The 27981-nt window shown below is 35.8% G+C and overlaps 1 protein-coding gene across 9 annotated transcripts in view; it reads right to left on the bottom strand.

Moving 5' to 3' along the window:
- Window positions 1–27671, bottom strand: part of TMEM196 (transmembrane protein 196) — a 51261-nt gene extending 23590 nt beyond the window's left edge. For 4 of the 9 annotated variants that reach the window (XM_005550020.4, XM_005550022.4, XM_074036590.1 and 1 more), the window contains exon 1: window positions 26613–27671. In XM_005550020.4, coding sequence (XP_005550077.1) covers window positions 26613–26777 — 165 coding nt within the window. In that variant the 5' untranslated portion in view covers window positions 26778–27671. The remainder of the gene's footprint in view (window positions 1–26612) is intronic. The other 5 variants (XM_005550021.4, XM_005550023.4, XM_074036591.1 and 2 more) reach the window with 2 other exon arrangements.
- Window positions 27672–27981: the final 310 nt, after the last annotated feature.

Here is a 27981-nt window from a genome sequence, read left to right as displayed (position 1 = left end):
GAATTATTTAAGAATAGTTATGAATGGTGGTTTCTAAGTCTCGTTGATTTGTGTTATTAATGTAACAGCTTTCAGCTTTCTCTGGGTAAACAGGACCATCATAAAATAATTTTAGCTCTTTTTCTAGCCTTTCACTGATTCATTTATTCATTACTCAGCAATTTTCTTAGGCCTGTGCAGTTGCATAGAAGATTTAACACTTGTATGTCTTTGTAGTATTATAAGACAATGCTACAGAGAATCAAAAATAACTTATTCTCTCAACAGAGCCAGACAATAGGTGCTGGCTCTTAAAGAAGCAAAAAGATTAAGCCTGATGGATTTTCTATTTCCTGGAGTAACAGTGTGCTTTTACTGAAATACCCACAAAGGTTGCAGCAAGAAATAATAGTGTAGCAAAAAGAAATAATTTGGGAGCATAAAAAAACATGTGGATTTTGGGCTTTGGAGAAAATATTAAACACTGTACTCTCTATCAATATCCCTTAGAGGTACAATTCTTAGCCTTACTAAAAAAATTTTATAAGATATCTTAGCAGATGAAACTTTACCCTCATCATCCAGTTCCTTTACTTTGCTGTTAAATCAAGAATGACCCCAGAAACATTTCTGAGATATTCTTTTGGAATAAATTCTCAAATTTCAATAGTTTACTTTTTTCAAAAGTTTGTAACACTTACTGAGTTCTCCCAATATTTCTGGGAATACTGAAAAGAGCATTCTTTAAGTGTTTTTATTATGTGTGTAGAGAAATAAAGATGCAAAACAAACAAACTGAAAAAACTAACAACAACAAAACATAGCAAATCAGTGGCAGAATTTTAATGAGAATTGAAGCTTGGGATTTCCTAATTATTCCTTATTGCGCCCTATACAGTCATCTCTCCATATATGCAGGAGATTGGTTTTGGGACCACCATAGATCCTGAAACCTGATGATGCACAAGTCGCTTATGTAACAGGGCACACTATTTGCATATAATCGTCCCACATGCTTCTATATACTTTAAATTTCTCTAAATTACTTTTAATGCAAAGACAATATAAATGCTACTATGTAAATAGTTGTATACTATATTGTTTTTCTATGTGTATTATTTTTATTGTGGTACTCATATTTTTATCATTTTTCCCAGATTTAAAAAAAATCTTCAGTTGGTTGAATTGGCGGATGCAGAACCTGCGCATAGGGAGGGCCAACTATTCTTGGTTTCACATTAGCACTAAGTATGTTGGAAACACCTTGTCACAAAATACTCTCTAAAAGATCAATTATAAATTGTTCCCAGTGAAAAGGTTTTGAGGAAAATCTGTCTGGAGGGAAGGGTTGCTAATGAGTATACCTATCACCTTAATTTTCACCTTTCCCTTAAAGAATCCCTTAAGTTTCTTTTTTCCCCATCACTATCACACTTAGGCTTCCCACTGTATCTCTTGCCCAGCTGCGGATAAAGTCTAACACAACTAGAATACATTTATTTCCATTTATCTATTAATACAGCTAAAATAAGTTGATATTTTCAAAGAGACATGGCTAGAAAATAAAGAAGTACTAAAGGAAAATGAAAGGATGTGTCTTCTTCCTGGTGCATAACTCATTGAACATGCCGGCCCTGTTCCATCCCACATCCTGTTGGAAGGACCCAGTGACCCAGTACTGGGGATGCTGAGAGGACATCAAACCTTAGGAGGCAAAGGGCCAGAGGCCACTTCCGTGGTCATCTGCTCCCAATTGAAAGTATCCATTGGCATATTCTATGAGTTATTTTAATAAAAATGATGGTATTTTTACATTTTGTTCTGATTTATATCCAGATTTGAAAAAATCAAATAACTCAGAGGACCTATATTTTATTTATTTTAAAGTGCTAAGGTCATAAAAATACATGATTGCTGAAAGGTGTGATACACAGAAGGACTACATTTTGTGCTGCAGGATATGTACATTCATAGGTTGAAGCTAATACTACTAAAAGTTCTGTTCTTTGACCTACCTGGGAAATTGGGGTAGTCTAAAATGTTACCTATTATTTCTGAATCTAAATGCTAGCTCCAAGAACAACGGAGAGGAGTTACATAGAGGAAGATTTTAACCGATTATCAGTAAATAATTTCTAATCAATAGATCTGTCCACAAAGTAGCTTAAGCTTCCTGATAACATAAATGAGGTCCTTTTAATGGGAAATGTTTAGGGAGTAGGTAAATGAGTACCACGTGGGAGTACAGAGGATAAGGTTGGTGCAAATGTGGCAAAAAGTTGAAGTAGAATCCTATGAAATATACTGACTCTTTTTTAAACCGTAATTTACCACGCGGCTAGATGCTCAACTTTCAAAGAAATGTAGATGCTCAATTTTCGAAGAATTGGAGTTCAATGACATATATGTGACACTGTGTAATTCATCTCCCATAAAACAAGCCATTTTAGGCTGTTTCAGTGTCCTGGGATATCTATAGTTGTGAATATAAATTACTCAAGTCATAAATATATGCATGAATTGGTTAATTAAGGCTACTGAATCCAGAATTCCAGAAAACAGGTTACTATAACCAAAGAAACGACCACACTATTTTTACTCTTCTTTTGATTTAAAGATAATAGTAGATGACTTTTGGTTTCTATTGTATAAAATTATAATTGGCATCCACATACAAATTTTATATTTTGGGCCACCTTCCAAAATAATTAATTGATTTGTATTTTTTATAGCACTGAATGAGTTAAACAAGGTTCAAGGGGGCTTAATTGCCTTGCTCAGAACCTCAGCAGGAAGGAATTATTATTACTGCCTGATCTAGATATAGAATGTATGATATTTCTTCATTTCTGTCTTCTCACTGTAGTTCTTTCTTTGGAATTAGGGAAATCATAGAAAATCCCTATTATGGTTGTGGCGATTTTTACTCTCTTAGGTTAAACCTCTTTACAGTTGAGTTGATTGTATATCATAATTTTAATGAACTGAATATGTATTTAGGTTTAGGGAAGATGAATACAATTTATAGTTATCATAATAAAAAGGAATGGAATAATATTTATCAAGCACTTGCTAGATAACAGCTTGTAGGCTAAACATTTTGCACACATCATCTAAATTAACCTCTATATTTCAGCTGAGAAAACTGATCCTCAGATACATTTTTTTCATATCATAAAGCAGGCAAGTGGCAGAGTTGGTGTTTGAACATCAGTCCTTTTAACTCTAGAGGCTAACCTAATTTGGAATTTTTCAATTATGATTTTACCTGAACTCTCTCAGTATTTGTTACGTTTTCTTTTCTTTTCCTCTATTAGAACTAAACTTCGGTTTTGTCTCTTGACAGAAAAACATTTTGTTAGTGTGGTAATAGAAACCAAAGACAGCTGGTTATTTAATGAAGATCAGATCTTGGGTGATTGTGATGCAATGGGATAGGATGGAATACATTTGGATCCACAGTGTGATGAGGGAACTTTTCTCCCTAAAGGTTATGGTATTCTAGTCTCTGAAGAATATTTTCTTACCACTTGGGGGCAGTAGCTCCCAAATAATTAACAACTAAACTATTGATCTTTACCTCTAACTGGGGGGTGATTTGTAAAACGGATTACTTCTTTCAATTAATTGTTTTTTCCATGTAATACATGTATTTCCACTGGTTTCTCCCATGCATATTTATTTATTATGATTATGATTTTCTGGGGGCATTGCTTACAATGCTCTCCTGCATCTCCCAGGTTAAAATTCTTGCATTTTCCTTTATAACAGAGTTTATACATAATGACAATATAAAGGTTTCCTTCATTCAACCTTATAAATTTAGAGATGTTCACTGTGACTGTCCAAAAAAAAAGGGTAATGACAGAACTTAGAAAGAATGAGAGCTTATGAAACCAGAATTAGAAGAGGCCTTATAATAATTGAGCATTAACTTATTACTATGCATTTACAATAATCAAGGAACATACTTATGTTGTCTCCATACACACAAGCAGCTCATTTTATAGAACAAGAAACAGGCTCAGAGAAATTTAAGTGATTTTGTCCACTTAAATGCAGTGTATACAGCTCATGAATGGCAGAAGCAGGACACAAATCCAGAGTCGTCTGACATAAACATATGCACCCTCCTCTGTGTCATGCTCTCTCTGATGACGGTAGTACTACACCTAAGGGAAGACGTGTACAGAAAGACCTCAGAAGGGAATATCAAAATTCTAAGACTGTTCAACTCTTCAATGTGAAGACAAGTAAAAGAAATGAGTTCATAGTGATCAAGATACATTTTGCTTAGCTAAAAGGCAAGTAGAAATTTGAAGTGGTCTACTAGAATGAGATAAGGCAGAAAGTATTTTTTAGGAGGTAGAGATAATATTTGCCTTAAACAATTATATGAAATTGAAAGCAGAAGGCTAGACTAAAAATATACTAAAATTTATTCCTTAAAATCATGTCTTCTTAGAATATGTTAGGTCACAATAAAATGTTCATATGACTATTTTCAATTTAATAAAATATCGGAATATAAAATTTTATGCACATTTTGTTCCTAAACTAGAAAATTATTATGAATCAATGTATATAGTGATTATCTCTTACTGGTAGGATTATTGGCAATTTTAATGCCATTTTGCTATTTTATATTTTTCCAATTCTCTACGGTAAACTTGTAGGAAAAAAAACAGGATACTAAGTATAATATTTCCAGAAATTTGTCCTGATAACTTTATTTAGGCCATTGGGCTATGGCTTTTACATTTATAGGAGTTAATATATGAACAAGATAAAAATAAACCAAGAGATGCCACCCTTCTTAGAAGTGGAGGAAGACCTACTTATAACGTGTGATATGGAAAGAGCCAATGAAAATATTTCCTCACTTGGCTTAAAATCTTACTATGTGAATTATTCATTTGAATTATGTCACAGATTCCCCAAAAGGCATCCATTTAATACACAATCTATAAAGTGGTTGGGATTTGCATTCACAAAATTAGTATCCAAGTGAGAAAACACCTTCATCTTGCTTTGTGTGCATGTCAGAAACCCTTGGTAATAACCCAGAGCAATGCTAAATGTCCTGGAAAGTTCTGTTTTTTTATTTAAATGTATACAACATGATGTTATGGGTTACATATAGATAATAAAATGGTTACCATAGTGAAACAAATGAACCTATCCATCATCTCTTTCAATGCTAGAAAAGAACAAGGCTTTTTGTAAGTTGGTCTTGTTTTCATCAACAACTCCTCCAGATTTTTCTCATCTATTTTTGTTCTCTCCTTTATTTCCCTTACTCACAATTCCTACCTCCAAATACAAAACACTCACAAACAATTCTCCTACATATTGAGGCTAAGCTCAGCCTGCTGTAGTGGAAATTAGAGTGTCAGTGAGTTATACATCATAACTTGCCTGGCATAACTATACTACTAACATTCCTTGCTTGACAAGTTTTCACAGTTTAGGATCAATCTCTTCCATCAACAAAGGCAGCTTTTTTCATCCTAAATGACTTTGATTGTTAGAAAGTTCTTTCTTTCATTACACCTGAAGATTTTATCCCCACCATGTCTACCCATTGTCTACACATTAAGGCAAGAGCACCATTAGCCCTGGATCTTCCCCTAGGAAAAACATGCCCTGGCTTCTCAGCCATTTTCATGATCACTCTCTCCTAAGCGTTCTGTTGTCTTTCTCTCTCTTTAAGAGTCAGCAAACCTTCCCATTGCTCTAAAAGAGTAGATGTTAAATGTTCTCGTAAAAGATAAGTATGCAAAGTGATGGATATCTTAATTAGTTTGATTTAATCACACCACAATGTAAGCATATATCAAAACTACCAAAACATCACATTGTAGCCATAAATATATGCAATTATTATTTGGCAGTTAAAAATGCAACTACAGTGCAAATAAATAAATTGGAAGACCTTTTTCTGTTAGCCAGAAGAGGATTCTTTTTAGCAAATTTCCAAGTAGTTGAAGTCTTTAATCATCATTATGTCCTTACAGATATTTGTATCTCACAAGAACTTCTTAACACATGTCAGCCTTAAGATGGTGAAAAGTTGCTCTGGGGTTGTAAATACTTTTAAGCAGTGGTCCTCTGCTGCTCTTTACCGAGACCAGGCCATTATCTGCTCCCAAATAGGACAACAGAGATTAAAATATATGGGGTCTACAATGCTTAGCAGTCTATAAACAAGTACCATTCATTATGCAATTTATTTCCTTTGCAGGCAGTTCTATCCTTTTACAGAACTCAATAAAAATAACATCATTCCTTCAGAAATAGAGTGAATCTTGCACAATCTACACCAAAAATATAATTTTAGAATATCTGAAAAAGAACGATCATATATTATGTCTTTTAAAATATTTGTTTTAAAGGTTGTAATTCCCCAGTGCTATTTCCTTGAAAAATGTTTTGTTTCCAAAGGTATCTGTAAAGGAGTAACTGTAATATGTGAACCAAGTTAAGAAGAATGGTTAAAAATGTAATGCATTCAACGTTTTTCCCTCATTTCTGAGGAAAGAATAGAAAGACTCTCTGATTAGGAAAAAAAGGATGTCGTGATTATTTTTATTTTACATATTTCTTGTTAGAGCAGAAATAGGAAGATGCAGAGTGGCATTGTTTTTCTGCTAAACCATATGAAGAAGAAATACAAATATTGGAAGAGAAAATGATTCATTCCCCTTGACAAGATAGATAGCATGATGATTCTGCATCTGCTAACAGAATGCGACTATACAGGGGAGAAAGGTATCTGCAATGGCTTTTCATGTTGAGCTGCTAGTTTTTGAAGCACTAGTGGAACCGTATTTATGCTCCAGGACATTTTTCACTCTGGGAAAGGTTAATTGACAGGTGCTGTCCGCGAAGGTCTGGAATATAAAACCAGCACTGCTATTTAGAACCAAGGCTTAAAAGAAACCAGCGAAGTATGACACAATGGTTAAGAGTACAGACTCTGGTGTCAGACAGACATATGCTGTAAATTTGGCTGTGTCACACACAAGTGGGACTTATAGCAGCTAATTAAAGTCTCTGACTCTCAATTTTCCCATTGGTAAAATGGATGTACTCCTGCAAGTATGCTGATACTTATCTAAAAGTGCTGTTAAAAATATTAATGTGATAATGCTTATGATATTTTTGGTATATTTCTAATGTCCAATAAACTATAAATAAATGGAGCTGTTAATAATAATTATTAAAATTTTATAATTTTTAAGCATCTGATGGGTACAGACCAGTGTCAGAATTCCTAACAGAACTATGAAGAATATTTTATACTTTTATTTTTCTTATTTACAGAATCTTCCCTTGTACCAAAACTGTATGTATGTTGCTTCAGAATACTCATGTTTCCTCATCCATGGAGGCAGATTTTCCTACATCACACCAATATATATACTCAGGGATTTGAGTACCATTATTCTCTGCAACCTCTGGCCCAGTACACTAAGCTACGATTAACAAGATTTCAAGGATTGTAAGTGGACTGTCTTCTGGAAAATAATTGTGTATTAATTTCTATTTAATCCAAGGGAAGTCTTTGAAATGCTGCCAATCATAATTGTCTCTGAATGTCATGTTGTAAAGCAAAATGTTATGTTCAGATTGGGCTGATGCTCCAAGAAACTAAAGAATAACACAAAATGTTGGTCATCATAAAAGCTTATGTCTAGTTTTAGCTCAGCCTACAATCATTTTGCAATTCAGTGTGCACATAGCCAGATGCACAGCAGTTAATGAAAGAGATCTAGACTTACATTGTCAGCTTCAGACTCAAAACATGAATCTCAATTCTGTTTCCACTCACCACTTTTCCTATGTCTATTACTCTTATTACTGTTCTCTCAAAACTCAAAGACCCTATTGATTCCCCTCGCTTCCTATGTCATTTTCATCAGATTAAATTACTGTGTGCCATTACTTTTATATCCATAGTGAACTTGTTCTTTTATTCAAGGCCTCACCAGCCCTTAACTGGATTATTTAAGGGCTTTTGAGCAAGTCCCCCTGCCTTTAGTTTCTCTAATATCACTCACTCTAAGTTCATTCCTAGCATAATTTTTAGCGCCTTATTAGTGCCTTATTTTTCATTCAATTTTTTAAATTTAATTTTAAGTATTTGTAATTATTATTATTATTATTATTATTATTGAGACAGAGTCTCACTCTGTCACCCAGGCTGAAGTGCAGTGGCCCGATCTTGGCTCACTGCAACCTCCACCTCCCAGATTCAAGCAATTCTCCTGCCTCAGCCCCCTGAGTACGTGGGACTCCAGGCGCACACCACTATGCCTGGCTAATTTTTGTATTTTTAGTAGAGACGGGGTTTCAATATGTTGGTCAGGCTGGTCTCGAACTCCTGACCTGGTGATCCACCCGCCTCAGCCTCCCAAAGTGCTGAGATTACAAGCATGAGCCGCCTGTCCAGCCTTTTCATTCAATTTTTAAAATCAATGTCTCTTCAAATTTCTTGTGCTGGCATCAGGGCCCAAATGGATGGTTCTAACCCAATTTACCGACTGGTCTACTGTGAATCTTCTACAGCCAAAGTGCACTTAAATTATTCTGTACACTCTCAGTTTATCTCTTTTTGCATATTCCACTTCTCTTCTTAGACAGTGTTATTCTTACTATTCTGCAGGGTCCATCTGAAATTCTCTGTTCAGATATAATTCCATCTTTTTTCCTTAATTCTCATAATACCTTTTTTATGCGGCTTATTACATTTTGACTCGTATTATAGATAGTTATACGTTTATTATCTCTGTTACTACACTTTAAGCACATTAAAGAGAAGTCTATTTTTTATTCTATGTTATAACGACCACCAGCACCCTACTCCCACTCAGAATGAATCAAAGGGGTACAACTTATCTAAACTCATTTTTTTACCCCTTCCCAAACCTGCCTTCATTTTTGTTTTTCTGATCTCAATACACGTTCATTCTCTTTAACCCAGGCAGAAAGTCAGACTTAATTGCCAATCTTTTCAATCCATGTTTTTAAAAGCCTGACTCCCATGAAGTCTTGCCGAATCTGCCTCCATAGTTTTCCACATAATTCCGTTGCTCCTGGTGTTCCCTTCATTCAGAGTCTTAATTTTAATATTAAAAGCATACGTAATCCCCCTGCCTCTAATTCTTCACACTACTCCCTAGGTGATTATTCTTAAAATAAATTGATTCTAGTCACCCTTATCCTCAAAACCTTTTAAAACACTTTTTGTACCTGTCCATTTCTAAAGAAGCAGGCTTCAAATCCTATAGTCTAATACTCAGGTTCCTCATAGTTGGACCAAGCCTACCTCTTCAATCTCCCTTCTTTCTCTGCTTGGAAACCAACAGTCTCTTTGCCGTTCTCAAGCTCTCATAGGCCTTGCCTCCACGAGTTTGGAATATCTCTCCTCCTCTCTTTTCAAGCTCTCCCTACTTCGTTTTTCCAGGTTTGCCACCGAAGGCACATCTTTCTTGAAGTCATCTGTGACCCTCTTCACCTTCCTTGTGCATCCACAGGATTTGCATACACTTAATTGTGTATTGAACTATATTTATGTGGATTGAGTAGGAGGTAGTGTAGCCTAGTGATAAAGAATGACTACTCTGAAGTCATAGTGACTGGGTTTGCATCATGGCTCATTTTCTGGCTGTGTGGCTTTCAGAAAGTTACTTATTTTTCCACAGTTTCCTCTTTACTGAGATGCATAACAGTGTACGCCTCATAGAATAGCTGTAAATGTTAAATGAAATTGTAGGTAAAAGTCACTTGGAAGAATTCAAGTGCTCGCTATCTATTATTGTTTGCAAGTATATTTCTGCTAACAACTCTAAAGCCCTTGGATCCAGAGTCCATTGTATTATTTATCTTCAAATTCTCAGCCAAGTGCTTAATTTAATGTTAGCCCCATAATTATGTGTCAAATTGATTCACTAGAGAGCTCTAGGGTCCAGTATATATTGAAGCTTTATATTACCAAAAGTACCGTGATAATATCAGTCCTGTTAAAAAAAAATATTAAGGACAGCAGGTGAAAAAAATCATCAGAATTTCCAAAGAGAGAATATGATTAAATGTTAATATAATTACAGCTCTAATCAGTAGAATACAGACAGGAATCTTACAAGTAAGCTGAAAGCTTGCAATAAATCATGAGCATGGTTTGAAGTGTGTTGTTATCAGAGTGCAGGTTTTGATGAAATTGTCCTCTGTCGTTATGGGCTAAAAGCTTGTCAACTAACTACTTGTGGCCACGAACGATTAAAAAAAAAAGAAAAAAGAAAAAAAGAAAGTTCTGCAATTCAGAACAGAACCTCTAGGTGGCAATTCTGTCCTCCTTTGTTATTTATTTACCTTAAGCAAGTCAATTAATTCTCTGGGCTTCATCTTTAAAAAGAGAGACTTGGATCAGATAGAATTGTGAATCTCCTCCAGCTCTGACATTTTCTGATCACTAATCTATGTAACCCTATTTTTTTCCCACTCATTTTTAGCAGGCATTTCTTCGGTGTCTACCGTGATGAAAATCACAGCTGATACAGCACATATTATTTATAATGAAATGATTCTCTCCATTCTTTTTATAAGTATAAGGAGACTAATGTTAATATCATGTAATTATGGTCTTAAAGGGACAATTCATGTGAAAGTGCTCAATCTTGGGTTATAGTACATGGCAGGTGTTAATAAATATTTATTTTCCTCCTTCCATGGGAAAAATTTCTTTTTGAACATCAAGGTTCAGTACAATTATTAACTTTATTTGTGATGCTTTCTTTAACCTTTCTACTTATTCTTAGTTAAAATCTAACAAAATATTGTTTTAAAGCATATTTTAACACTGATGCACTGATCATACTTTCTGGTAATTATTAATTATATATCTGTCATTGCAAAAGGTTTTAAACTCCTTCTGGTCGAATGCTATTAAAATATATATTCAACCTTTATCACTAACATGAGACCTGCGCATACAAAAATTTCAGTGAATATTCGATGATGAATAAATCGATGAGTGAATGAATTTCAGTTCAGTGGGAGAAGCGGGAAATAGTCTTCCCTTGCCTGGAACACTTTTGGTACTTGCCAGATTATACTATACTTGAAATCCCACGAATAAAAAGTAACAGAGAGATTTTGGTTTTACTCGTAAAAAAATAAAATTGAAAGTTCTGTGTCATGGGTACAAGTAATTTAGCGGTTTATTTTGGGAAATGCTGTACTGTAACACCTGTTTCTGGTGTCCCTACAAGGCAAATAAGCCAACTCTGCCTTCCAGTTTATGACTATGCCAAAAAAATAACACAAATTGTCTTAAAGACTTTCCTCATCTCTAGTTAATGTCTTAGCAAAACAAAACATAAGGTCAGGCGTGGTGGCTCATGCCTATATTCCAGCACTTTGGGAAGCTGAGGCAGGCAGATCACTTGTGGCCAGTAGTTTGAGACCAGCCTGGCCAACATGGCAAAACCCTGTCTCCACTAAAAATATAAAAATTAACCAGGCATGCTGACATATGCCTGTAATCCCAGCTACTCAGGAGGCTGAGATACAAGAATCGCTTGAACCTGGTGGGCAGAGGTTGCAGTGAGCCAAGATTGTGCCACTGCACTCCAGACTCCAGCCTGGAAGACAGAGTGAGCCTCTCTCTATATATTTTAAAAAATGAAGTTTCTTGACTCATTTCTTTTGATCAAAAAAATGTATTCATACAAAAGCTATGCAATAGCAATCTAATGTAAGCCACAATGCAAATGACATATATAACTATACATTTTAGTAGTTACATTAAAAGATCAAAAGGGGGAATTAATTTCAATAATATAGTTTATTTAAGCTATAAAAAGTATCATCATTTTTCCATGAAATCAACATAAAACGACTTGAGACATTTTACATTCTCTTTTCCATACTCAGTCTTTGAAATCTAGTGTGTATTTTTTACCTGCAGCCCATCTTTGTTTTCTAAACTTTTATTTTAAAAGTTACATGTGCAGAGGTACATCTGCAGGTTCGTTATATGAGTAAACTTGTGTCATGGTTGCTTGTGGTTCAAATTATTTTCCTCAACCAAGTCTTAAGCCTAGACTGGTGAGTTATTTTTCCTGATCCTCTCCCTCCTCCCACCTTCCACCCTCTGAAAGGCCCCAGTGTGTGTTGTTTCCCTCTATGAGTCCATATGTTCTTATCATTTAGCTCTTTTACAAGCGAGCTAATGTCTTAGTAGTTCACTTTAAAAGTGAGCTCTTATTAAAAGCTCTTATTAAAAGACATTAGCTCACTTTTAAGTGAGAACATGTGGTATTTGGTTTTCTCTTCCTGTGTTAGTTTGCTGAGGATAATGGCCTCCAGCTCCATCCATGTCCTGCAAAAGACATGATCTTGTTCCTTTTTACATCTGCATAGTATCCCAGGTATATATGTATCACATTTTCTTTATCCAGTCCATCACTGATGGGCAATTAGGTTAATTCCAGGGCTTTGCTATTGTGAATAGTGTGCAGCACATCTTAATTCAGACTAGCCACATTTCAGGTGCTCAATAGCCACATGTGGCTAGTGGCTACTACATTTGACCGTGCAAGTCTAGATGATGCACTATGGCTACAAGTCAAGAAAAGACAAGTTTCTTCCCAAATATCTTGTCACTCAGAAAATACAATGTTTTCCTAAATTAGCTCTAAGGCAGTTTACTTTTTACCTGCATAAGTTTTCTGATAACCTATAGCGTAATACCTCCAAAACTTGCATCTTATATTGCAGTGAATACTTTTATTCTTTTTTTTTTTTTTTGAGATGAAGTCTCACTTTGTCACCCAGGCTGGAGTACAGTGACACAATCTTGGCTCACTGCAACCTCCACCTCCGAGGTTCAAGCGATTCTCTCACCTCAGCCACCCAGGCAGCTGGGACTATAGGTGCGCGTCACCATGCCCAGCTATTTTTTTTTTTTCTTTTTGTATTTTTAGTTGAGATGGGGTTTCACCATTTTGGCCAGGCTAGTCTTGAACTCCTGACCTCAATTGATCCACCCGCCTTGGCCTCCCAAAGTGCTGGAATTACAAGTATGAACCACAACGTCTGGCCAATGCCTTCGTCTTAGTATTTTATAAACCCTCATGTCTTTCTCTAAAAGACTAGTCTGAAGGTCTGAGGGTCTAAGAGGTTTAGTGAGATAGCTTGGCTGGAGTTGAAAAGACATTAGCAAAATTATGAGTTAAAGTTACTCCTTTTTTTTCTCTAAAATAACTGATCCTTTGAGAAAATATTTTACTTTAATTATAAGTGATTGGCATATAAAATTAATTAATATTGCTTGTCTTTTATAACGATATTTTAGTTTCTTACTTTTGTATTAGAAAACAGCCCACCCTATCACTAATAAATATGCTTCACTGTATCCATGGTTAAAAATAAAAGCATTAAAAAGGTTACCTTTTTAAACATATACCATGATTAAAAGGCATTTATCTTTTAATATAGTGTTGGATGAAGCTCTTTTTATATATATGCATGTTGTTTTACTAAGAACTCCAGGCAAATGGTGTAGTAAATTTATAAATTTTGATTCCTATTTGTTTGAATTAAAAAGAAAATGCTCAGATAGCAAACATTAATAGCCAAATGACTTTGACATTTCCAGTCCAAAGTTTTGAATGTTCACTGCTTGATAAATGAGCTTTGGACTCTGTTTTTAAAATACCTTCTTGAAGGCAATTCACTTACTTATCCAAATTGATCAATAACTCTTGTGGGTTTGGAAAATATTAACTTCTAAAAATTAGCTTCCATTTCTCAGTTGGTCTGGAAAAGCACCATGGAAAACATGCCAAAATTGGTATAGAAAGCCATTTCTTTGAAACTTCTGAACAGGTAGAAACCCCTGAAATCTGTTAACATGCTAATTATATTTCCATTATGATTTAGCACTGCCAATAATTTGGGATCATTTCTGTTCAGTTTTGGGTAGTGGCCGGATAACTGCATTTTCCTTTTGGTTGAAAGATTATTTCAAGGATAGTTAATATTTTGAGTCATCTGTAGAAATAATGTTTGAATAAAAAAATAGGTGATTTGGACTCTGGTCCTAGTTCTACAGCTAGCCTGATTCTCTGGACTTAAGTTTACTTATTTGTGAAATGATGAATTTAGAATAAGTTATTTCTAAATCTCTAGTTCATTGCATGACTCAATTATAATTCTCAACCAATAGGAAGAGAAAACATTTTAATGATGCTTTCAGTGCCCACATACCCAGAATTCTATGTCTTGTTTACCCTCAGCTATTGACTCCTAGAGTCTCAGCCTACACAAAAAGGCAGAAGCTGTCCAAGACTCCTCTCTGCATTGGCCATTTAATGTGCATCTTCACTCATACTTGACTTGCTCTCTCTGTTTATACAATAGACAAAGACGACACTTAACAAAAAAACTCCCCCTTTAGCTCTTAAAGACTTTTTCTCTTTACATATTTATCTCTTTGTACCCCGTTATTCACATTGGCACGTAAACATGTTCCAAAATCTCCCCTAAAAATAGAAAATTTCCTTGACTCCAAAGTCTATTGCTCTATCTCTATACAGAACCCATCTCCCTTCGCCACTAAGCCTCTTGTTTACAATTTCTAGATTCTTATTTCCCATTATATTTTCAGCACACTTTAGCCTGACTTATATTCCTGTTACCATACTTCAGCTACTCTTGCAAAAGCAAACAATAACCACCACCTTTCAGCCTTCATCTTACAAGGAAATCTCTCCTTTGGTCTTTGCTTACACCACTCTTCTGGTCCTCAGCATATCTCTCTGGCCAAACTTCTCAGTACCTTTTTTCTGGTTCCTCATTTCTATCCAGCCTCTAAATATTGTAGTAACTAAAAGCTTTATTTGGGTGGTTTCAACCAAACATATGACCTTAAAAATATTTTGTATTTACTAATTACTCCCACACTGATATTTCTAGCACAGCCTTTTCTTCTGAACTCTAGACCTATTTATCTAACAGTCCACAGCATCTCTCCATTTTGATATCTCACAAGCATCTCTACTTTCACAGGTCACAAACAGATTCTTGATCTCCCATCCTACACCGGACACACACACATGCACGCACACACATGCACGCACACACACACATGCACACAGAGTTTTTCTCTTTTCTAATAATCTACTTCTCAAAAAAGTAAACAGAAACTCGATTCTATCATTTGCTTGATCTCAAAATCTGGTAGTTATTCTTAATACATCCCTTCTATAATGGCATAAAATTGAACACAAAACACAAAGTCTTATCAAGTAAATATCTGTGCTTTTGTGTTTTACCACCTCCACTTTCACTGCAGTAACCATTGTATCATACATCTTAATAGCCTCCTAACTACACCTGTGACTTCCTGTGTGACATCAATACATTTTCTAAACTGAAAACCAGAATGACGTTTATAATCTTGTCCATTTCCTGCTCAAACGCTTTCAATAGATCCTTTTATAATTAGGGAAAAATCTAAATGTTGTAGCATGTATATAAAGTTCTAATTTTTACCCCTGTTTACCTCGTTATCTCACCCAATGCCTTCTACTTCCTCCTCCTCAGGTCATACTTCAGTCACCCTGGACTTCATTCAGTTTCTTGAAGACACCAAAGCTTTCCTATCTCAGCATCTTTACTCATGCTATTCCTCTGCATGAAACAATGCTCTTCCCTCTGTATGTCTGGTTAATGCCTCATCATTCTTGAGAAAATATTGCTTTCTTAGAGATGCTTTCCTGATTTCCCCAATGTTAATAAAGTTATTTTATATTCTTCATAAGCCTATATATTTTCCTTTTTTTTTTTTTTTTTTTTTGAGATGGAGTCTCGCTCTATTGCCCAGGCTGGAGGGCAGTGGCATGTTCTCGGCTCACTGCAACCTCTGCCTCCTGGGTTCAAGTGATTCTCCTGCCTCAGTCTCCCAAGTAGCTGGGATTACAGACATGTGCCATCATGCCCAGCTAATTTTTGTATTTTTAGTAGAGATGAGGTTTCATCATGTTGGCCAGGCTGGTCTCAAACCCCCAACCTCAAGCGATCTGCCTGCCTCGGCCTCCCAAAATGCTGGGATTATAGGCGTGAGCCACGGCACCCAGCCTATTTTCCTGTTTAACATAGCACAGTCTTTAATTTTAATTAGTGTATTATTTAGTCATTGTCTATATTTCTTTTTGAATTAAGCATCAGAAGATCAGAGATTATGGTTATTTTATTTACTGCTAGACTCTCAGGACCAAAATCACAATATAGAACACAGTAGCCATGGAATCAATATTTGTTCACTAAATCTAACAAGAAAGAGAACCAAGGAAAGTAAGCAGGTGGCTCATGAGAGTGACAACAGAAGCTTGCGCTCCTGGAGTCCCGCAGAGCTTTCTTCCATGCCACGCTGTCTTTTCCCTTTTTGTCTCATCCCAACCCAGTGTGGACTACAGAATTAAGGCCTATCAAGTGTTATTGCCATTGACCTCAACGCTGACTTGGCCCCATCTTCATAAGCCTAATCCCTGCGGGTCCCACTCCCTGGGCTCACAATCCAGGTCCCTGGACCTTCCTTGCCTTTATTAGATTTACAGATCTTCTCGGTGGTCTTGGCTTTCAGCTTTCCCCTCTCCCAGTTCTTCTGCAATTTTAGCGTAGTGTACATCTTCAAGCCACTTTCCATCTTCCTATTTATATTTCTTTCTTTTCTTAGTTCATGGAAAACCCTGCTAATTATGCAATGTTCTTTTTTCCTTAAACTCAAACTAATTTCTTATTTTTTAAACTATAATGAAGGACTGAAATAATGTAAGGAATATAGTTCCATATACCATGTTTCTTCCACTACAGAAAATTTCACCATCAGTTTAACTGGAAAAGGGTAATGTACATCTTTTATCAAAAGAGACATAACCTCTCACACATATGATCAACTTCATAGAAAAATAAAATCCCAAGATGATAAAATGTACAACAGACAAGTTTATGTGATAAGGCGTTCCTCCATTAACACCAGCCATCTTGGTGGCTTAGCAGACCAGGTGAGATAAGATACAACCACAGCAAACAGAAATTAAACCAGAAGCACTCAAGAGAGAGATGGAAAGAATAGTTTCATGGTGTTAAATGAAGATGCACATCAGATAGTGACAGAAACCTTTTCAAAGACTGAAGTAACTGAAGGAAAGATGAACTTAAGAATAAATTTCAGAAGAAATCACCAGACATAGCATGTAGCTAACAAGCATGCACACACTTCTAAATAAATCCAAGTCCAAAAAAATCTCAGAAACTTCAAACTGGCCCAGGACCCAAATCTTTCAGTGCACCGAACAAATCAGCCTTAATTCGCAGAATGCAATTTCTTCACATCTCCCCCTCAGTGTTCATGTAATGAATCTTTCTTGTTTTTAATGCATTATGCATTGTGTTCTGTTCCAATTCTGTTTTGTGATAGTTTTTTCTTTTTTAAAAAATGATCTCTTGAATATTTTGAGCATGCTAAATAAATAAGGCTTTTAGGTGTTAGAGCTGTTTCTGCTTCAAAAGTGACAGAAAAATCATAACCAAACTTGTGAATTTTATATAAGGGGAACTTTGAATTTGCAGTATATTTAAATGTCATTTTTTCTAAATAAATCTTAGTTATAGTCATTATTCACATAGGCTCTTAAAACAAAAGAAAACCCATCTCATAGATAGTAGTAAAAAAAATTCAGAAGAGTTTCTCTTTGGAGTTAAACTTTTTATTATCTTAGTCAAATATAATAAATAAATTTTAAAATTAAATTCATATAAACCTTTATAATAGTGATTACTTCTAGAGGGTAGTAAAAAGGAATGTGATTAATATTAAGCATCAATGTATGGATAATGTTATCAATAATTTTCTAGTTACTGCAGTAACTTAAACTTTTTATATATTTGTGCAGAACCTCTGTATTATATAGTTCATAATAATTTAATAAGTGTATTTATGTCACTTAAAGTAGTTTTATATTAATGTAGGTTACTCCAATTTACATGATTTTGCTTATATTTTATGTTTAAGATTCTTTTATATCAAATATGACTAAAATGTACTTGGGTATAGCCTAGGACAACATTCAAGTAAAAAGCTCACAACTTGAAACATGTGGAAACTATAATAGGATTTAAAATGTAGATGATGAATTTAGTGAAGGAGAAAGAAAAAAAATTACTCCCTTGAGTTGTGCTAGCTTTGAGTCTGATATGTGACCTGTTCTTACATATTTGAAAATAGCCAATGACCCTAGGGGATTAAATAATGGAAGTTATGCTCTTCCCAAGAATTGCCAACACAACAGATGAATGTTCATCCAACATGCGTGGTGGTTTCTGAAAGCTAGCCAGTTATGGAAACAAACATAGCTGCACAGAAGGTCATGGCATTGGGAACTTGGCCCCACATCAGGGTAATAGCAGCCTAAAAATGCAGCTTAAATTGTATATTAATGACAATTACCAACTTTTTCTTAGGAATTGCTTATCTTTTTACCTTCTCTGTGCCTGGGTGTGCACACACAGACTCCTACACATATTTCTCTCTTTAAGTGATTTTGATTTTTATCCTAGTTCTGTTACTGGTTTCACTTTCGGATCTTAAATCACTAAATCCTAAATCCTTTAGTCTCTCATCCCTTAAGTGAATAAATTTATCTGCTGGGATAAATGGTGTAATGAGAGCAGTTGGATTTCTTAGGCAATATGGTTTATTATAAATATAAGCTGCCATTGCTGTTATTAACATAATGATCCATATGGAAAAATAATTGGCAGGGTACAAATTAAAAAAGAAGGCAACTAAGAATTCAAAAAACCCTGCCAAATATAACAAGAAAATCAAACATACGTCTCTGTTTAGTAGAATAAACAAAAATCATACTTTGTTATTCCAACATTGACCTAAAACAATTATTCCTGGAACTCTGGAACATGCACACCAAATCACAACTATTACTAGGGAACAAAATCAGTTATGTAGAGTAAACAGTTTCTAAGACAGGGTATATGACCTAAATGTTAGCAAGCCTAGAGTCCAAGGTCAATTTAATCAATGGTCTTACAAGAAGATCCTCTTCATAAATGTATAAAAATAAAATATGTATATAAATGACAAATAGAAACCACACGCAGATTATAGATTTTCCAGAAAAGAGACCAAAACATGCATCCCATTGTTGTGGATCAGACATGGTTAGTAAATATCTAATGCGTATATTGAATACTTTAATATAACTATCACATTTAATTTTTAGAACAACTCCATGAGATAAGTGGTGGTATTTCTATTTTGCAGATGAATTAACTGATTGTTCTGTGAGATAATGTAACTCATTCAAGCCTAAACAATAAAAAAGTGCTAGAGGTAGAATATGAACCCAGATCTTAATAGCTCCCAAACCTATTCTTATTTCTTTGTATTATGCTGATATCTCCACTTAAATGCACAAATTTCTGTTTTTATATGCCAGCCGGCTGTGAGATTCACTGAACATAAGAAATTTACAAGTTTAAAAATCTACCATCAACAGGAATGACATTTGAAAATGTGGTTAGATTTGCGATGGTAAATTTACATTTTCTCAATTTCAAGGATTTCCTCAAGTCTTTCTTTTGATCCAGGATGTACATCTCAGAACCCAGCTGGCATTTTGCCTGGAAATTGAGCAGCATTGCCTGGGCTTAACTGCCTTGACCTCATGATTGTCAAGTTCTACCCAATAGAGCTCTCCAAGCCTAGTAGGGTATCAAGAGCAGACTAGTCTTGCCATTCTTTCAGTACCTTTTCAAGACTGGTACCATCTTATTTAGAAGAGGCAGATCTTCATTTCACAGTTTTTACATGAACATATCTTGCCCTAACAAGGCTGATATCCTCAGTGCCCCACAAAAACTCCATTTTATTGCCTTTACCTCTTCTCCATGACTGTACGAATGTTAATAGTTTTGCTTTGCACACATTTCCTCCTCTGCCCACTGGAAACCTATTCTGTCTCCAAGGCTTAGATGAAGAGTAAGTGATCTCTTGCTTATACCTTTTATTTTGAACTCTGTTTAAATTTGTTGTCATGTGCTATACTGACTAGCCCTTATAATATTTAAAGATAGTTTGAAATTCATAATTTAACACTAAGTCTTAAGCCTTGATGGCAGGAACAATTTAGGTCCAATATCTTAGATGCAAAATTCTGGTAACGTGGGGGTTGTACTTGTTGATTGATTGACTTGCTAGTCTCTTCTGGAAAATAGATAAAAGGAATGATTGGGACTTAGCCTTTAAGGTATCCTGCCTGGTACATATATTCAAGGATGGGGAGCAAATAATGAGGTCGGGCCTCAGTGAAAGACTTTTTCATGAAAATTTCCAAAGTTCCACACAACACAATAGAAAAAGTACAGACTTTGAAACAATATTGCTCTGACTTAAAGTACTGACTCAGCTGATTAAATAACAATGGAGCCTAGGTAAGTTCCTTTTTCTACTTAAACTTTATAAAATACCACATTTTCACAAGGTTGTTAAAATTAGAAATAATAGTACATATGGAAGCATCTGGACATTAGTTAACTATTAATAAATCATGTCTAGCATTATTTCTACAGGATAAATAGATCAGGGCACTCTATCTCCCAAGCTGATCTATTTATTTAACCATTAATATTTTCTTTTTGCCTTGACCACATAGTTTTATTCAATATTTAACAATAGATTGCAAACTAATGGAACTTAGAATTGCTTCTTGGGAGTTTTACTATTGGTACTAATAAATCATGGGCACCAGTTAAGGTTATAATAGTCATTGTTGAAATCTAGGTATTTAATTGAGGTGTCTGTGAATAATACATCATGTAATAAACATGGCTTGTAGAGCTACTCTTCAGGCAGTTCAAGTTTCTAAGATGTTAAGTATCTTTATTTATTAAATATCTAAGATATTAAGTATCTATTAGATGTGTTAATTTGTACTTTGACTTTTCAAAAAGTATTTACATAGTTCTAACTGCTTTTTGAATACTTTGTTTTATGGCATAAATAATGGTCACCATATTCACACTATTCAATTTGTCTAATTTATATAATTGTCTTATTAATCTGATTACCAAATATCTTTATGATAGAGTTTCTACCACCCTCTCTCACTCCAAAAGAAAAACAAAGAAAGAAGGGTTTTATGTTTTCTCATTTGGTTTTAAACTAAATATTACAAGAGTTTTCTAATATAGATATTTTGGTACATTTTCATAGTTGCTAATGTAATTATCCTAATTAAATCAAAACCTAACTAGATACATACTGTACAGGAACAACGAAAACAAAAAGAATGGGTCGAACTAGGGTTGATGAAAGGTGTGGGAGAAATATTGAGAGCCAGAGCACCATTAGTGGACTCTAGGTCCCAGGCAGGCAAGGAGCAGCACCAGCCAGCGGAGAGAAAGCAGCAGCTGATGCTCACTGATCCCTAACTCTATGCCAGGCCCAGAACTAGCAGCTTTAGAAACATTGTTTTTTGAGATTCACAAGAACTCCATGAAATAGAGCTAATATTTTCCTCCTTTTAGGAATAACGAGACTGATTTGGTGAAGAAATAAAACGTTTCCACTGACACAGTTATACTGAGTGAGATGTATGAATCTAATCTGATTGTCATCTAATTTTAATGAAGTATGTCTAGATTAGATCTGCAGTTCAAGGACTGCATGGCTTTGTACATTACAGAGGAAAGTTGTCACACAGCTTCTTCTCTCTTTCTCTTTTCTAGAAATATGCTCAATGAGAGTCTAATTATCAAGGCACTGTCCATTTTGCATGTTGAAACATCTATCTGTAGAGTGGCCACAAGAAAATTTCTCTAAGATTACTAAGACAAATTTAAATATTTAGACCAATGCTGGACCTAGTTATTTAGGTACAGAAATTCCATTTACGTGAACAGGATCATATATATATATATATATATATGAGATATACATAGGATTATATATATATCATATATAGGATTATACATATGTATCATATATGTATCTCATATATTATATATATTTTTATTTTGAACTCTGTTTAAATTTGCACTTGCACACACACACACACACACACACACACACACGAAAATCTATTATAGCTTTTATTGAAGCCAAAGAGAGACATTTCAGATTGTATTAATCTACCAGTATGATTAATTGTTGCGTGAAGACCAAATGAATATACAAAAAAGTTAGATAGTTTGGTTCTATTCAAAGTACACATTGGATAATCCGGCTCATAATTAAGTCAACGCAGAGACCCAACTAAGATATTTTAGGCAAAAATGTCCAAATTAAAAGGTTTGACTTTGTTCAGATGTTTCTATCAAGCAAACTGTCAATTAGTAGGTGACTGATGCAAATATTATTAGTTATCTCTTAATGTTTCTAGGACAAAGACTTCAAGACCAGTTATACCCTTGAATAAGAACAAAAATCTCAAAGTAGATTTTGTCATGGACTTTGGATAGAAATTCCAGTATGTGCCATTTACATGTGAACAGAATCTAGACTATGAGAAATTCGTCAAATAAATAAAAATGTGACAAAACTCACCATATTTTCTATTATACCATTATCAACACCAGAAGTGAACACATATTTACATCTCTTTTGATGCACGGTATGGCCCCCTAAATAATAACTATATTTCCCAGTAGTTGGGCTTGCCTAACTTATCTGATTGTCAATCATCCAACTGCTTATGCCCAGTGGACAATCAGCAGCATTTGAGAATGAGAGTATGAATCATATAAGAAAGAGATTCTTTACCTGGCCTCTACAGAATCTGTTAATGGGCTTTATTATATGCAAAAATTTGATGAAAATTGGTTTATATGCCCAGATCAAAACTATTTTTTCTTCATGGAGAAATGTCTGTGAAACTATAAGAATATAATGGTGTCTAATTTTGATAAGGGAGTAGGGAAGAGGACTTTAGTTATAACTTAAAAAACATTTTGAATGTATTTATAAATTACTTGTATAATTTAAGTTAATTTTAAAATGGGGCACAAAAATATGTTTGTAATTTTTGGGGGGCCATAGGAGCAGCATTTTCATCTTATGCCAAAGGATATGAATCTCTTTTGTTAAGTACTTGATCTGGAAGAAAAAATGATATGTTACCTGGTTAGAGACACACTAGCTTCAAATTGTGTACATTTGCAGTAACTGAGAGGTTTCTTTCACTTTATTTCTTTTTTATTAAATAAATTTTAAAAGCTTAAATATTAAAAATAATACTTTGGAGCAGCTATAATTTATATACAGCACCTCATTTGGATTACTATAATATAGATCGGAATGTGCAGAGGTGAATTTCAACAAAATCCTACAATTGGCTGAGTTGTTGCCATGGTAAACCAAGAGTCTACAGAAAAGGTATGTGCATTGTTTATGCTGTAAATTTTGCTGAAGCAAAACATCAGATTTTTTAAGCAGATAAAGATATAATGTATAAATCAAATATGCTCCAGTAAAATAAGCAATAAAACCTGTAAATATTAAATGATTTAGATAAGAAAACTTTTAAATATTTAAAAATACTACCTTGTGGTTTACACATGGGAGAACTAGGCTTAGAAAAGTTTGTTTAATAAATTAAGTTTTATAAGATATCAGATATGTTAATAGACGGATGGAATTTTAGCATAATATATATAAAATGCAACTTAGCATCATATTTTGTTCTGGATACCACCATTTAAATCTCTAGATTTCCAAATCTCAAGCTACAGCAATACAATTCTCAGGGATTTATGAATCTGTGTGCTGCTAAACCCAGTCCATTCCCATTATAGATGATGCACTGGAGGCTGAGAAGAGTGACTTTCACACAGCAACTTGGAAACAGAACTCTGTGCATTTAACTTCCTGTCTATAAATCTTTTACATCAGTTGTAATTCACATGACTATATCTTTTCCAAAGCATATTACTCAATGTTTATTAATTGTTATCTAACACTTATGCCTCTGATTTTATGCTTTCATTGTAGATGACCATATCAGCTATAACAAAGAATCAAGAAGAAACAAAAATGCTATAATGACACCTATAGTTTTCGTTCTTTATGAAATTATAGTCAACTGATTTTTCCTTCTAATTGCCCATATTTTAAAAATTTATCACAGGAAGCATCCCTGCCTGATTAATCAGATGAAATAGTGCCTTGAAATAATCTGTGTAAGCATCCATCTCATACATTTTAAGCCCTTTACTTTTAAGCTACCTCTTTTTTTTTTTTTTTTTTTTTTTTTTTTTTTTTTTTTGATTTCTGTGTTCGGGGCCAAATAATCAAAATGCAGCAGTGGCTTAAAGCCTTAGTGCACTTGTCCTAGATAAAAAGCTTACAATTTTAGGGTCTCTCTGTATAAAAATAATCCTTTTATAGTGCAGCTTTTATTTCCACTGCCTTTTAAATTTAATTCAGAAACCTTATAGTAATGATATTAATGTGTTGAAAGGAGTTTTACAACAGTAATCAAAATGTAGTTTGATTGTAGACTATGTGTATTGTGACAGGTTAATTATTGTAAAATCTTATTTGGCATTCATAAATAATCCAGATTTTTAATTCATAATTTAGCAAAGAGATGAATAATTTTCTGTCTAGCTTTCTTCTGCATTTCCTCAGTATCGCTTTGGGAAGGGGAAGTAAGAATGGGTGTTATTATTACTCGAAATATGAGGAAGTGAATCTGTTGCCTCCAACTGGTACACAGTCTCCTATGGTCTGGCCCCAATCATTTTTTCTATTCTTATCTTCTTCTTACACACCTAAGCCCCAGAAAAATAGAAGAGCCTACTCTTCCTGGACCACAACCCAACCTGTCCCAGTTTTTTGCCTTCATCTATGCTTCCTGAAAGACTGTCTTTTCTCACGCCCTCCACTGCCAGTCTGTGCATTCAGTATTAGCTGCTCATATTTACTCAGTGCTTACTACATTCCATTCACTTTACTAAGAACATTACAGTCAGCCCTTTGTATTCCCAGGTCCTGCATCCATGAATACAAACCAACCTCTGATTGAAAATATGTGGAAAAAAAAAATACAACAATAACAATAATACAAAGGAAATATAGTATAACAACTATTTACATAGCATTTACATTGTTTTAGGTATTGTAAGTAATCTAGAGATGATGTAAGGTGTATCGGAAGATGTGCCTAGGTTATATGCAAATACTGCACTATTTTACATAAGGGACATCAGCATCCTCAGATTTTGGTAACCAACAGCGCTCTGGAACCAATCCCCTATGAATAGGGAGGGCCAACTGTATTTAATGTGTTCCTTTTAACGACCCCATTTTATAGATAAGGAAACTTTGGCTAGTCACCCAGCTAAGTAAGTGGTAGATCTGGGATTTGCAACCAGGTAGTATGGCCTCAGATCTTACACTGTGAAGCATTAGTTAACACTGCAGTACATCAATTCTAAGTCCTGATAAACTTCCAAGATCAAGAATAAAATAATACTTCTTTTGTGGATATTTCATTGACCACCCCAATCTTTCTCCCCCTTTTTTGCCTCTGTATCTCTCTGAAATCACACTCTAATTTCTCATTGCTGGCAAAGTTATTGATGTACCATTTTGTTTCTTCCACTATGGAGTAGTATTTTAAGACAGTGCTCTGATTCATCTTTATAGTCTTGGTAGTAAATATGAAAGCCATGTAGCTTGAAGGAAGGAAAAAACTGGTTTTCACAATTAGATTCACATTAGGAATGGTGCTGAGTTATTTTATTGATTATTGGTGGAAGAAATAGGTTTCTAAGGCTTTCTTGAAGATTCACCCTAATAAAAAAGAAGCTTGTTGAATCCAACATCTGACCTAGAGATAACTATGACAGTTTCTTTGAGCAGTTTGGTACTCTGTAAGCAGAATTATTCTCCAATTAGAATGTTGTTACACATCTTACCAGTTGTTTTTCTAACTTACTGTCTAGAACTTACAAAAGAGTTTTCAGAGGTGAAATATCAGAAATGTAGCACAGGAAAATTAAGAGCAATGTTTTCTGGAATGAAATGCACCCACAAACTTCCTTTCACACTCACACCACATTTCTCTTTTTGTTATTGGTATTGCCTTTGGTGTACCTTGGGCATTATTGCCCAGTGATAAATGCATAACTATTTCTGCTTGTTCCCTGATACAGAAAAATGATGGAACACTCTTATTTTGATTTTCCTTGTAGAAGGAAGAAAAGATTAAGTGAGCCTGCCCTTGACAGGTGTGACACCCCCCTTCCCCCCGCCTCCCGAACAGCACCACTGGGCAGAGCAGCCCTTTGCAGAATCAGCCAGTGGAAACTAATCCCCCACCCCCACCTTTAAACAAAGCCATTTAATTTAGTCTTTAGCCCAAGTAAGGAAAAAAATAAATAAAAATGAATAAAGGACAATGTAAAGAAGCATAGCCTGTCAGCATGAACCTACATGCAAGTCAGAGATTTACGATTTTGTTTCCCAGGGAGGGAGTGACTAATGCGCGCACCCTGACCATCACCGTAAGGAGGTAAAGAGAGAGTGAAATGGCTCAACGTACACACACCCCGCTCCATACCGGGGACGAGTCTCCGAGCTGCGGCTTGTGCTCTCGGAGGGCCAGGCTGAAGCTGACTGCCCCCACGGCCACACTGGACACCCCCAGCCCTATCTCCAGCACGGAAAGCACCAAGAGGCTCCCGATAATCTGACCGCTGGTGCACATCCTTCCTCGGTCATCTTCCTTCCAGATCAGGGAGAGAAACCAACCATCTATCTTTTTTTCTTCCACTATCCTCCTTACCCCTCCACCCCCTACCAGATCCCAAAACTTTTCTTCAAGAGCGAGGCATTATCCACAAGGGCTGGATTTCCAGAAACGAAGACCTTCCCTGGCTGAACCAGAGGCAAAGGAGCTGCTCCACCCCCTGGCACGTTCAGATAGGGATCGTAGAAGGATCTTCCTGGGTTCGGTTCGGTGGTGCGAAGATTGCACACCAGTACCAGGGCTTTTAAGGAGCCGGAAACCTGGAGTAACCCAGGGAGCTCCGAGCCCTGCTCCCCAGGCGCTGTCCAGAGTTCTGTCGCGTCCCAAATCTCCGCAGGGAAACCCGCCCCCTCCTCAGCCTACCAGACCCTTTCACACGGTCCCTTCTGTTTCATTGCCGAGGAGAGGAGCTTTGCTTCCCGGAGACCCAAAGAGAACTGCTCCGAGCTTCTCTCTCCCTCTCCCTTTCGTCTCGCCTTTGTTTTCGTGGCAATGCAAAGTGCTTCTGCAAGTCTCTGGATCCCCAGGCAGAGCGGGCGGATGATATTCAGCACCACACTCCTTGCAGTTGCTATGTCACCAGAAAAAGCGACCTTGTCTGATGGCCTCTTTCCGTCTGGGTTTCTTCTCCCTCGTCGTCGTCCTCTTCCTCCCCCTCTCTCTCCAGCTGATTCTCTCTCATTGCTATGACCTCATTGGGATTTAGGAGGTTGACGGAGGAGGAAAAAGCCTGATGTATTTGTAGATCCAGGACCAATACTCTTGGCTGGCCTTTGATCCGCCCCGCCCCCGGAACGCAGCAACAGGAATCCAGGCGACCCCTACCTCCGCTTCTCTCCGTGGCTCCTTTCTGGGCTTCTATCCAGCGGAGAGGGGAGGCGATGCCTACGTCAACGCAGGCTCATTCTGAGAAAAACTTTCTTTGGCTTGTACGCGGGGTAGGGGGAGCAGTGAGCAAAGAAAGACGGAGAGGGGTGGAAAAAGCCAGATTCCTAATGTCACTAGGACTCTCAAGGCCCTTCATCAAGGAACTCCCCTGTCTAGGAGAGCTAGATTCAAGCCTGCTTACAAGGAATGTCCACTCCTGGCTATTATAGCCTGTCGCCTTCCGTGTCGGAGGGCGAAGAAGCAGTTGACTGGGGCCGCATCTCCAGGGTGATTT

This window comes from Macaca fascicularis, chromosome 3 (genome assembly GCF_037993035.2).
Source record: "Macaca fascicularis isolate 582-1 chromosome 3, T2T-MFA8v1.1".
Lineage (NCBI taxonomy): Eukaryota > Metazoa > Chordata > Mammalia > Primates > Cercopithecidae > Macaca > Macaca fascicularis.
The sequence above is the reverse complement of the archived record's forward strand: the minus strand, read 5'-3'. Positions and strand labels throughout refer to the sequence as shown.